This window comes from Phalacrocorax aristotelis, chromosome 1 (assembly GCF_949628215.1).
Source record: "Phalacrocorax aristotelis chromosome 1, bGulAri2.1, whole genome shotgun sequence".
Classification (NCBI taxonomy): Eukaryota; Metazoa; Chordata; class Aves; order Suliformes; family Phalacrocoracidae; genus Phalacrocorax; species Phalacrocorax aristotelis.
In genome coordinates this window covers 158,810,992-158,824,546 of record NC_134276.1, presented here as the reverse complement: position 1 = coordinate 158,824,546, position 13,555 = coordinate 158,810,992, and the positions used below count along the sequence as shown (strand labels likewise).

General features: G+C 49.5%; 1 protein-coding gene across 4 annotated transcripts in view; it reads right to left on the bottom strand.

Moving 5' to 3' along the window:
* Positions 1–13,339, bottom strand: part of ABTB3 (ankyrin repeat and BTB domain containing 3) — a 178,569-nt gene extending 165,230 nt beyond the window's left edge. The window contains exon 1 of one of the 4 annotated variants that reach the window (XM_075075695.1): positions 12,144–13,339. In XM_075075695.1, the coding sequence (XP_074931796.1) occupies positions 12,144–13,110 (967 nt within the window). In that variant the 5' untranslated portion in view covers positions 13,111–13,339. Of the gene's footprint in view, positions 1–193; positions 274–1,133; positions 1,303–12,143 lie in introns of those variants that run through there. The other 3 variants (XM_075075714.1, XM_075075722.1, XM_075075705.1) reach the window with 3 other exon arrangements.
* Between the last annotated feature and the right edge of the window lie 216 nt (positions 13,340–13,555).

Below are 13,555 nucleotides of genomic sequence, written 5' to 3'. Positions count from 1 at the left end.
TTGAGAGAGATTAAGCCAGAATGCAGTAAATTAGCAAGCCACTTATGTAAATACCGATACTCTTTGAAGTTAAGGAGAAAAAAAAGCAGTTATATCTAGAGGGTCACCACTCCTAACGCAGACAGCACATACGAAAGCCAGGGAAGGAAGATTTGCCCATGTCAAAACTGAAGAAGAAACCTAGAGAAGTTACCATGAAAGGAGCTCAGAACAGTACACTGTTCAGTCCTGCAGCTCTTACTCATTCACAGGACTACAGAAAGGAATAAAGTTTATTCGTGTGAACAACACTGCAGGAAGCAGCCTCTGTTTGCAGAGCGCCCAGTCAGCAGCGAATGGTTCTGCAGTGCAGAGGAAGGCCAGAAACACCCGCCACATCTTGTGCAATGCCTGGGAAGGCTGTCCAAGGAAAGCCTGGGCTAAAACATGAAGCAGTACTTCCTCTGCAGTTATTAATGTGGGACAGAGTATTAATAATCTTTAGAAAGTCTCCTTCATGTGCATAACCCCAGCACATTGTTTCCCAGTCACTCCCTGCACTATTCAGCTCCACAAACCCCCCAGTACACTGTGAAAAGGAGAGGGCTCTTTAGAGTTATTTTAGATTTACTCTCTTTCAGTTTCATTTAATCTTCTCACATCCTGGCTCTCTGCAAAAAATTAGGCAACTGATCAGTTCCCACTTTGCCACTCACTTTCTTGCACAGCGCAATCATAGCTTCCCCTGGGTGCCTTCTTTCTGGACCAAATAACGCCACTCTGGTTGACTATCGCCGCACTGAAATATTCCCCTTGGGCCCCCCCCAACTTTCATTATCTTTTCTGCTGTTTGCTCTGTTCTTTCCCTTTCTGGAAATGAGGCTACCGAAACTGAACTAATTACTCCAGGCTCAGAGGATGTTTTATGGGGGTGCTGAATTGTTCTCATTTTTCCTTATAATATGGCCAACACTCATGTTTAAATATCAACAACTATTTCAGTGTATCAGTGCAATGCTAGCAGCACTGGGAACCGTCACAGGGAACAAATCAGAACCCATTCACATGATGCTCCTCAAGCCACAGTTAAGGGGAGAAGTAAACTAGGAAGTCCTCATTTTCTCAACCCCTCTTCCCTTGAACACTCTCCTTACCTCCAAAATGGATGTTTCCCAGGGGCTCATCCAACTCAGACCCTACCAGACCACAAAAGGCGTGAATCACAACCCTGAAGACCCCAGCGTGCCCACAGCACCTTCCCACTCCAGCCAGGTATGTCTCAGCAGCACTGTCGGGAGTATGCAACATGGATTGCACAAGCTGCCCATGGGCCTTGCAGCTCCTTTCGACAATACAGGTCTAACTCTGCTCAGCAACTAGCTTTGTAGCCAGTTTTGAAGTTTGGGTGTGTTTGCACCGTTTGCATGAGAAGCGGCTATTAAGCAGGCTTAATAGCTTCCAGGTGAACTCCTAGGGAGTCTCAAAGCATAGCCCTCGGTTGGGCAAACCAGGGCCATCTAATCCCAAGGTGACGAACATGGGAATAAGGGTGGCAGGGTCCCTTCCAAAGGAAAACCTTGCCACTGTTGCACCTCCTTGCTCCAAATGAAAGAGAAATCACCTGCAATAGCGGCTGACGCCTGAGCATCCAGGGCCAGCCCAAAACCTTAGAAAACTCTTTGTGACTCACCAGCTCCTGCCTCACACTGACACAGTTTGTAATTAAAGGTGTCTCGATAGAACCTCACCAGCCCTGATAAGGCAGTGCTTTCCCACCCATCTGATAACTGCCAAGTCTCTCCCACAACCTCAAGCTCTGTCTCGAGCCCTTCTCTCCTCATGACAACACTGGTCAGCGGAGAGGCAGAGCTGGCAGACATCAGCATCCCCATCTGCTCTGGTGGTTTGATGGCTGTCACCACCACAGGCCTCCTTATAAAACCCACCAATTATCCCACGCATATGCAGTTTCTGTGTGCCAAACAGAGGTGATGTCCCATATCCTTCCTGAAAATCAATTAGACTATCTGTATGCTTAAGGGGGAATAGCTTTGGCTAGTGTATTCTTCTCTCATTGTATTAATCTTGCTTTAGAAGCATTCAGCCACCACACTTTAACTGCTGATGTATGTCAGACAGACAGCGTCACCAACTTACCTACCTTAGCTCCCAGCTTTTGGCTTCAAGATAGATGTTTATCTCATTCCTACATTTAAACCTGTAAAATAGTTGAAATTGCTCCTGCGTGTCTTACCTGTGGTTCACCAAACATGCTTTTTAAGGCGGAAGGCAAGGCATCATATGCATTCACGCGGGCAAGAATTTTTCATTAAAAATAGTCCCCACGTTGCTGGTCTCTGCCCCTGCATTCACTCAGCTTGCAAAACTGTTTACACCATCCAAAACCATTTGATGCAGAAGGCATTTTTTTTGTGAGCACAGTGGTATAATGAAGAACTAGTTAATAGGTAAAGGACAACAGCAGGTCCTAACTACTGAGGGGCATGTTTTGGTTTTTTTTTTTCCTTTTTTCCTCCCCCATGTTAAAGGAATTGTGTATTTTGAAAACCCTCCTCCTTACTGAAAGCATGCCAGATAATTAAATTGAAGCTCTTATTTTTAAAATCTAATTTACTTTTGAAAACATATGCTGCTGGACTATTTTTAGGATTTTTCATATGTGGGCCAGCGGAAATAGGCTAGCCAGTTAGTGCGAGGGCTTACAGACTGCACCAAGCAGTCTTTAAGCTGAATGTCATGAATCAGTAAAACCATGAAAAAAAGAAAAACATTTTCCTTTCAAATCAAATATCTGCAGTGAGGTACTGATATTGATCTTCAGTTTTGAAAAAGCTTATTTTTAGCACAACTAATTCTGGGCCTACAGGCTTGACTCATGAGGTTCTTAAATTTGTAACTAAATGCAAGAGCTCATCCTGGTGTTTGAGGGACAGCCCTCACCACCAAAATCAGTGAGAATGTTGCCCAGATGAGGACTACAGGATTGGGTTTAGCAATACCTTTGGAATATCTTGTATCATACATCACCTCACACAAAATATACACTAGAGAAGTGAAATAACACCAGTAGCACAAGGATAATTTTTCTGAAGTATTGAGTTTTGTGACCCTTATTTTATAAGCATCAGGGGAAGTAACAGCATTGGAGGTACCTACATCTAGCCCCTAGCAATTTTGTACACTATAACTGCAACTCAGAGCAAAATAATCTACCAACCCAGACTTACAGTGAATGATTCAGTGAAACTAATTTCTGTGATATGCTGGCATGCAAAAGAATGCCCTTGTATTACAAAAAAATCATCTTAGCATCTTCCACAAAAAGCATCTCAGTGGGTACCCAGAATGACTCCAGCCTCTGAAATCTCTCTCCCTTCTCTTGGCAGCTCTTCCCACCAAAGGCCTGGGAGTTCAGCATCAGTCCCTGGGCATCTGACCTGCCTCACCAGTGGCAGCTCACCCTGCTACTGGCCACATCCCCTGCTCTGAGCTGACGGAGAAGTGAAGATGCTTCACCTGGGGTGAAGGACCTGCAGCCTGGAGACTGGATACAGCCCACAGCCCCACAACCTCTATTTTTCTAAATCCCTGCTGCTGAATAACACCCCAGAGAGGTGTTTGCAAGGCCTGCTCAGCCCTCTGCAAGGAAAAGCTGACCTTCCCCGACTTTAGCTCCTTGTTCACAGCCAAACACAATATATTAGCAAAGGCACTACAGCCCAGCAGTGTTTATCCAAGACTACCACGGGGCCAGAGAGACTGTGAAACACTGCGGGATGCAAAGTTTCCTCCAATTATTTGACAGCCTTGAAAATGCAAATGCATTCACCATACCTCTGCTGCAACCCCAGCCCTGTTCACTTCCCCCACCTGGGAGCAATATTTCATAGCAGTGCGATTTAAAATTAATAAAAACACCCTGCTTTTAAAGCCTCAGACTCTTGCAGGTCCAGCTGCTACTCCACAGCACTCGAAGGACAGAAATCCGGTCCTTGAAGAGGCCTCTTCTCTAATCTTCTCGGGGCTTCCTGTTCGCCTGCTCACTCACGAGCCTGTCCCAAGACCTTTATGGCCATGTGAAGTCCATGTGCTGTTCACATGAGGAGCGAGATCTATCCACGTAAAGGCTCAAATCTGCTGACCCAAAGGTATTACCCGTCCCTTGGCTGCAACACCTCCATGCGCTCCTATCTCCTGGCGAGCATCCCGCCTCCCACACATCCTCCAGCACTGATCCCTCCCTGCGCTTTCGCTTTCAGCTGCCTTACAACGCCGGAGAGAAAGAGCTTGTACCCATCTCCTGTGCTTCTATCTTTCTATCTTTCGAAAGATACCAGTATCAACATCCATTACTGCCTTATGCACAACAGTAGCAAGAGCCCAGTCCCCAAGTGTCACACCAGTGAAGTTCCCACCGAGCAGATGTTATGCTCACCGACGACAGCCAGCCACACACCACCACACAGATTTACATCAGGTCTGTCTGAAAGACACCAAGATCAGAATCTGGCCCAAAATTTTTTGAACAGGCAGGATGCCATTTAACACAGTGCTTGTAAATGGCCTGGAACTGACCAGGGTGAACGAGTCCCTTCCTCCCTTACCCACCTCTGCCAGCTCAGTTCAGCAGGGGCACAATCACCTGTCCTGAGGCTTGCTGGTACAAGCGGTGTAATTTTCTTATTGTTCCTTGCTGCCAATCCAGTATCATTTAACTCTAAACCAAATCAAAGCCGATTTATTTTCCTTATTAGTGATGAGCCAAGAGAATCCCCGTGGGAAACTCCGTGTCCCAAGCACCTCCTCAGCATCCAAGCTGGTCCATGTATTTACGGCAGGATGCCAATGGCCCTCTAACAGTACGACAGTATAAAACCTCCCAGGTTGTTTCCAGGAACAATTACACCAAAAAAAAAAAGGGTACTTCTTACTATGAACTGAGCATGGGTATCAAGAAAGAGAATAAAATACCATCAAGATGACAGACATCTCTTGAACAGAGCCCAAGAAAATGGTCACGTCCCATAAACCATGGTGTGCAACTTCCTCCTCGCCCACAAACTGCCATGGTAAGGGAGTGTGATGATTCAAAAGCATCGGTTCAGTATAACAGGTTAAATTAATTAAAATAACCAAGACAAGCCTCCACAACCTCAGCAAGGTATCAGCAGAAGTGCCTGTAACCCATCCATGCTGCTGAACTGATCCACACCAACGATGGCTCCTTGTTCTGCTGCTGCTCCCAGAAACATACTCCTCACTCCTGCTATTGAAATGAGCCTACAGCTGCCTTCTCACTGACTCATTTCACCTGATTAGTGACCTCCACTTTTGCTTTCCATAAAGCTACATCTCTCTTCTCTAAAAACAGAAGAGAGATGTAGCATTATGGAAAGCAAAAGGAGTGACTGACCACCAGATCATCTATCCTCACAGCCTACAACAGCAGGATTGGTGTATTATCTTCTGGGAAAATGGGAAGCCCCAGCACTGACAGACAAATGCGCCACGCTGAGCCCACTGATAGATACTCTTTGTTGGAGGAAAACCCTGAAAGCAAGGACAGATTGAAAGGCGCATTTGAGGCTTTGGCTGGCATAGTCCTCTACAATACCCATGGGGTTTTTTTTTCAGGTTCTCCCCACTGAACACATCTGGCAATGTAACTACAGGTTAAGGTGACTGCCAAGCTCTGGGGTAATTTTGACTCCATCTGTATATCTTTTAAAGTCTTTAAAATATTTATCAGGTGCATAACAATTATAATTACAGATTTATATGGAGATGGTGCAGTCAATTGCTTTTGGTGAGGAAGAAAACAAGAAGACAAGAGGAATTAAAAAGCCCCTACTTTTTCCTTTTGCCCTGATGAAACCTCCTATGCCCAGGGCAAAGGAAAACACCCTGCTGACAGTCACCAGGTGGGAGTGCTGGGACAGAGGGACCAGCAGGACAGCACCGCTGCGAGGGATGGACATGATAGCCCAGCCTGGAAGACAGAGAACCACCAGCAAAGTGTTGAAACTGGGAGAAGACCGGGTAAAGTGAGCAGGCACTGATGTAGCTGTGAAGATCATACAGGAGATCTGGGAGGTGACAGCACTGGAAAAAAACAGCCTACAATACCGAGCAGCTGCTCATTTCGCTGCCCAGCAGTTAATGCTAACACTTGGTGTTAAAGGAGATAACAGGAGCCGTCTGCCAGGCTCCAAGTGACCGTCTCAGGCCAACCTGTTCGGGGACGTAAACAGTGGCAACGCTGCTGCTTGTGATCCCCGCAGCAAGACAGCACATCCCCATGACAAACTCCCCCACCCATCCCCCCCTTGCTTTTTCTGTACAGTCTCTACTGGGCCAGCAACAAAGCTATTTTGGGTGGAAGCTGCTAGTTTCAGTGAGCCATCTGAAAGGAGCACCCGCTCTTTATGCATTACACATTGGCCAGAGGAAATTACTCCAGACAGGATTTAACTCCAGGCACCTACTCACTCCAGGAAACAGCTCTCTCCTCCTCTGGTGTCATCTAATCATGTGGCTTTCTCCTTTCACACCTTCACTGGGGGTAAGGTGGATGGAAGACCATAAAGCTTCCCTCTAGCTTCTGAGGGAGGAGAATCAGGTCCCTGGTCTCTGCCCAGGACTAGAGAGAAAAGGCTCAGACTTTACAAGTCCCCAGCTGGTGCACCACTGGCTATTTCCTCTGGACAACGTGGAAGATTTCTGACTGATAAGCGACATCTTGGTTCAATACAAACTGCACAAAGGCCGACACACTAAACGCAGTTACTCAAAACAACTTTGAGCAGCTACCGAAGACAGAGCATTTGCAGTAGTGTTAGGGAAAGGTGTAAAGTTGTCCCTAACACTCACCTGCACCTCTTGTCACCAGCTCACAGGAGGGCTGAAGGACTATACAAAGCCTGTTACCATTCAACTAAAAAAAAAAGCCAGGAACCCAATATACTGCTAAAATTACACAGTTGTTCCCTTAACATGCTTCTTGTATATACAGTCATCTTTCCCGATCATAAGTCCAAAGCCTCATTTACATCAGAAGCTAAGTGGTATAGCTGCAGCCCTAAAACTCCCTAGCGTGGCCACAGCTATAACCGCTATTAAGGTACTTTCCAACATGATAAAGGGAATAATCATATTGGCATACATCATCTTTATGACTATTCTGGGTGTTTCTGGTATAACCATTTCAGGGATTTTTTTTTTAATGTTATACTTGTAACTGAAACAAATTATATGAATAAAAATGTCCGGCAGGAAACAAACTTTCATCAGCCAGTCAGTCAAACAGCAACCTCCCCCTGGGTCTCTACTTTCTAGTCCCACCGTTGCTCCTCACCCCTCACAAGGCAACAGAGGCCTGCAACGAGTGCACACATGCTGAGCGTCCATCTGTCCCGCTCCTGCCAACACCAGGTGTTCAAGCAACCCACCCCGTTCCAGGGAAGGAGCACATCTCCCCCATTGCCCTCCCAGCTCCCACCAGCATTGGTGGCCACAAGCCACAACCAGGCACAACTCTCTCTCCCATCCAGAGGGGGTACAAATGCACAACTTGTTTAGAGAGGCTGTGGAATTTTGTTTGGGAGGATGTCAGGTAAGAGAATCGAGTAAAAATACACATCATTTGTTGCACCGCTACTGATGCTAACCTCTGGGCAAGGGACTCAAGTGCCCAGAAGCAGGTGGGAAAAACATAACAGCAAAGACCCCTAAGTATAACATACAGGCATATAAAAGAAACCTCATACTGTATTCCACTTTTTTTTACTAGAGAGAAATAAGAGTGAAATATAATGGGAGGAAAAGGATGTTCTTAAAACTGCAGTTTAAAAAAAGCCCAGGAAAAAGGCATGAAATTCCATCTTGTGCCAAATATTCCTCTATCATCCTAGCTGAAATAAGTTTTAGATTTATTTTTACATTGCCCCTAAAGCCAGAATAGCATCTTGAATGGTTCAATTACAATAGAAAGCAGAGAAGTAACAGACAGATAACAGTATGCTCGCCAGTAAGGGAAGGGAATGGTCTTTATATACAAACATGTATGTATACATATGTATCAGAACTTAAAAGCATTTACTGATTTGGTTAAGCTGTGCTAATATATTGCTATTGCTCATTTGCTTGGAGTCCCTCTAGTTTGCCTGGATTAGGAGAAGAGGCTGAGGTTAAACTGAGGTTAGCTGACACGTGTCAGCCAAGCCTGACCTAATCCTGGGTTTCTTCCTAGTTGTTGTGTCTTCCTCTCTAAATAATATTAAGAGCAGGAAGAAACCACAGGGAAGAAGTTGGGTTCCAAATAACTATTTTTAGTAGCTGTACACAAACAGACATGGCCGAGTTGTGCATGCTGGCTGCTCCACAAAAACCTCCTCCCTGCGATCCCTGCCTCCCTCGCGGCCTCTGCCCTTCCCACGAGTCCTGCAACACGAGATAAGGAGACCCCCAAAACTGAAATGAAAACAACCTGTTTTCTAAACTCTATATTAATTTAAGTGTTGTCTAATACCATTCCTCTGCCTAGTAAAAAAGAGCCTCTATAATACAGTGTAGGTGACTTTGAGCTACTTGGACCCACCATCCAAGCATTCCTGCGATAATGAAATACGTGGACATAATCCTACAATTTGTGCTGCATCCAAGACCTGGGAAAACTTCCCAGTCATCTCAAAGCAGCTCTCAGATCAGGCCTAAAAATTAGGGGTTTGATGAGCAATAAAGAAACAAAAATAACATAGCTTAAACCGCAGAGGTCCCAGCTTTTTAATGTCTTTTGAGTACGTAGTATTTTGCTCCCACTATTTCAAGGGAAATAACGCTCCACGCGATTGCTACAGGATGTAAAATGTGTATTGTGCCGTTCAGACAGAGCTCGTAATAGAAACATTGGAGCATCAGTGAAATCCCAAACGTGAAGTTCTTAATTTTCTTTCAGCCACGACATTAAAATTCTGGTTGTCCAAGGGGGAAAAAAAAAATTACTACCTCAGAGTGCTTTTAAGGTTTATTCTTTCCGATACGGTCACCGGGATAAGCTCGGCCAACATGCAGGCAGCTGCAGGTAGACTCCAGCGGCTTGCTCCCGACGCCACTGCCTGCTTCTCCCTTGTCATCCTTACTCCCATACCACAGAGAGGGTTGTCAAGAGGCTTATCAAGGAGATGTGGCCTGCTGCCTGCAACGCACAAAGAAGTGCTACCACCTTCATCCACATGCCTTCAACCCTGCACAAGAAATGAGTGGGCACCTGTTGGAGAGCTTGCCTCCAGTCAAGGCAGCTGCCCAAGCTCGGGCCAGACGTACCCAAGACAAACCCAGCGGGCCAAAGCACCCACCGAAAGAACTGGCTCAGACATCTTCTTTGTCTGAAGGCGCATGACCATCATTTATAGGAAGGAGAAGGTTATCTTGCGATCCTGATCTTATTCAGCAACTTCCAAGATGACTGGGTATGACACCAGGCTAAAAAACCTCAGCTGAAACCACTAAACACTCTGCACAGCTGACTGGGAAGCACTGAAAGGCTGGTTTGTGTCTTGCAGATCTTCAGATCATCTTCCCCAACACTTGTGTTCACGAACTATAATCTTGGGCTACATCATGCACAAACTCATGTTCCTCATATACTTGCATCCTGTGATCTTCACGGGTTGCCTGTTTCACTGTCTGGGTGGAATTTAAGGTGTTGAATTTAGCCTGGAAAATCTGTAAACAGTTTGACATTTGCCTGCCAGAGAAACCCTGCCTCTCCCCCCAAAAAAACACCTGCAGAAGAGGTACTGCTAGGGGGTCTGCTCTTGCACTGCTTTTCTTTCCCCCCCCTTCACTCAAATCGTGTTGCTGTGGTGCCTCGAGAAAGGACCCTGCCACTGCTTCTCATCCACGTCTGATGGACCAAATCCACTGATTTCAGTGCCTGTGTGTCCACAAGCCACCCAGATTTATTGAATCTCCAGAGTACAAGACCTGCTGCTTCTCCCACTCCTGCAGTAGCGCAGAGAGATGTGACGAGAAGTTTGTTACCTATTAAGTTGCTTTATCACGGTGTTTCAAGTGCTGAGTACAGAGGAAGGATGAACTTGTGGTTATGCCACTATATAGACATGTAGCTTCCAGCAGTCCTAGCCTCCTACCACAGATTGCCCAAATAGTTTCGAGCAGCTCAATTAATCTCTCACATCAGATTTCCCCACCTTTTAAGTGCCTGAGAAGGAAATATTTGCAACCAACCATGGAGCACTCAGACATCAAAATGGTGAGGACTACATAAACAGATACATATCTCACTGGTGAAGAACAGACGGATGTGTTTCATGGTTTATAATGGCTGTTTTAGTTACCATGAAGCTACTTAAGTGCATGCAACACATCCTTGGATTAAATCTAAATAAACATAAACAGCAGTTAAAAAAACAGCATTTACTACAAGAAGGCCTGACTCTTGTTTGCACCTGTAACTCTAAATATATGTAATATGATGTCAAACTGCATCTTATAAGATGCTAAAAAGCAAAACAGCATTTGCACAGAACACATGACGACACAGGGAGAGAGATAAAACAAAATGGACAACTTGCTTGGGTCTGATTCGAACATCTTAGAAAAATGCCATTTGCTCGAGTCAGGACTGAGCTACCAAGGAGATTTGTGCCAGGTAAAGCTACAACAAAATGGAGACGAAAACTCCAAAATCGGGTTCTTGGAAAAGAGATAAATGAGGGTCAGAATGAAGTTCATTGAAATCCACCGAGCTGATACAGAGGGAGTTAGAGAGCGCCGCAAAACAAAATGAAAGGCTCAGTAGGAGCCTGCACAGCAAGTGCTGCAATGTCAGAAACGCAACACAGTGCCATCTGAGACCTACAGGCACAGTACCAGGACTCGAGGAAAAGAAAAAAACAACGGTGGCACTTCTGGGGAAGACATGCCTGCCCGCGACAGCGCTAGAATAAAGCGCAAGGGTCCTGCAACAGACACCACCAACAGCAGATGCGTTTCGAGGGGAGGTTCAGCAGAGCCTCTGAGGAGGACATCCATGGCTGGAGTAAAACCGTCAGAGAAATATAACAGAGCCACATTCATTTACACCAGGGAGGATGATTTGCCTTTTTCTTTTGCTCCTGCTTGGCATCCTCCTTTGGGTGTCGTACCGGAGAGAAGGTGTCTTAACACAATAGATAATTGGCTTTAATGCATCCTCTGTGGCTATAACAACTTCACAGGGTTTATCTGTAGACCTGATCTAGATTTCCAGTTATCCTTGTTCTCCCAGTTCCCTTCCCCGCTCCCCCCCCCCAATATTTGCATCTCAGCTTGACAGGTATTTTGGATTTAGGCTGAACAGAAGTGTATGCATGTGCCTGCGCTCGCTTAGGCGAAGGTAGGTGAAACCACCCGATTTTAACTCGCATTCCCTGAGACGCGGCTCATTCCGTTTTCCCTTCCCTGACAAACAGAGGGAGCTGAAATAAGAAACGTTAACTTTGGGATCCTGCTCTACCGAACGGTAACTCATTAAAAATATTGAGTTCTTCGTTTAAAAAGAAAGGAAAAAAAAAAAAATCCCCAGGAAGTTGATGCATCACCTTCACAGTTGATGCATCTGTGTCAAGCTCTGGGTAAACAAGCAGCAACATGAATGAAATCTGTCCAGAAAGACTGCATTTCAGCGCCAACCACGCAATCTCTGGCCAAACCACTGCATATGTAACAAAGTTTGATCTCGCTTGCGAGCTCTCAGCTGCGCTTCTGCCATTTCCTGTGGAAAACTGACGCTCTGAACTGTCTATCACCCAGCAGCCCTCGCCGACACCCCTGCCCGCTGCCCCTGAAGGCGCACACAGCCGCCGGCGGGGAGGCAGGAGGGCAGGCAGGAGGGCAGGCAGGGATGCTCGGCAGCTCCCACCCCGCGCTCCGGGCCGGGCACCGCCGGCAAGGTGCAAACCCGCCGCCCTCCCCGGCCACCCCGCCGCAGCCCCGCTCCCTCCCCGGCGGCAGGTGCCGTGGCCCGCCCCGCGCCCAGGGACGGACGGACAGGCGGACGGGAGCCCGCCGCGGGGGGGGGTTCCCGCCCCGGCGCAACAGGTGGTCGGTGGCGCCCGGTGCCGCCCCGGCGCCGCACTCACCGCTGGCGTTCTTGCCGCAGATGAGGTGCTGGTAGGGCTGCAGCAAGCCCCAGAGCTCGGGGTCGTTGTTGACCGTCTGCTCCAGCGCTTCCAGGGTGAAGCGGGGCGCCTCGCCGCCCTCCTTCTCCTTCTCGGCCGGGGCGGCGGCGGCGGCGGCCGGGGGGCGGCCGGGCGGCGGGAGCGGGGCGGCGGGGCCGGCCAGCACCCGGGCGTGGATGTCGCGGAAGAGGCTCTCGGTGCCGGCGGTGAGGTAGATGGCGGCATGCTCGTGGATGCGCAGGGCCACGCGGCTGTCCACCATCCAGCGGTAGAACTTGCCCACGGAGAAGGCCAGCCCGCAGCGCGCCGACTTGCCGCGGCTGAAGCGGTCGCCGCCGCTGCCGCTCATGTTGTAGAGGGAGAGGGCGCCGAGGGCGGCCGCCGTGCAGCGGGCCGCCAGCGTCCAGCCCAGGACGATCTCCATGGCGCTCCGCACTTCGTGCTTGGTGCACTTGGCGAAGCGGAGGCTCAGCCGCTGCGCCTCCCGGGCGATGCGCACCAGCGCCCGGCTCACCAGCGTCGAGAGCCGCGCCGCCGCATCCCGGCTCGCGGGGCTGGCGGCGGCGGCGGCGCCCGGCGGCCGAGGCTCCCGGCGCGGCGGCGGCAGCAGCAGCGCCTCCACCTCCTCCAGGCTCCAGGGGACCTCCTCAAGGTCGGGCAGGAGCCGGGAGCACTGCTGCCCCGCGCAGTCCAGCACCTCGGAGTCTTCCGCTAGGACGGTGTTGACGGTGTCGAAGCTGTTGTGCCGACTGTGCATGGAGTCAGTTAGGTGCGGCCAGCAGCTTCCTCCATAGGGGTACGCGGGGTGCGAATCCGAGCAGCACAGCGACAAGTTGGAAGAGCGCACCGAGTCCGCCGCGCCACCATACCCGGAGTCCAGCGTCAGGTCTTCCAGCGTCCTCACCGCCGTCTTACCTCTCCGGGCCATCGCCGCACTTCATGCTGCACCCGCGGGACCCGGGCGGGGAGCGGCTCACGGGAAAGAGGGGAGGGGAGGGGAGAAAACACCGAGGGGACGCTGCCGAGACCCGCCGGCCGCTTCGCTTCGCCCCGCTGGCCGCAGCCTGCTGCCGCCCCGCTCCGCCAGACGCCAGCGAAGCGGCGGTGCTGCCCGCTCCCGGCCCCGGCTCCGGCTCCGGCTCCGGCTCCTGCACTGCGCTGCGCCGCGCCGCCGGCCCGACACCGACACCGCAGCGCAGCGCCGGCCAGGCGGCGCGAGGAGGGGGCGGGGCCATGCAAAGCGCCTCCGGCTCGCGGCCAATGGGCCGGCGCGGGGGCGGAGACATGCAAAGCGCCTCCGGCTCGCGGCCAATGGGACGGTGCCCTGCGCCTGGCGGCACCTCCCCTCGCTTCCGCGGGGCGCGGAGCCGCGG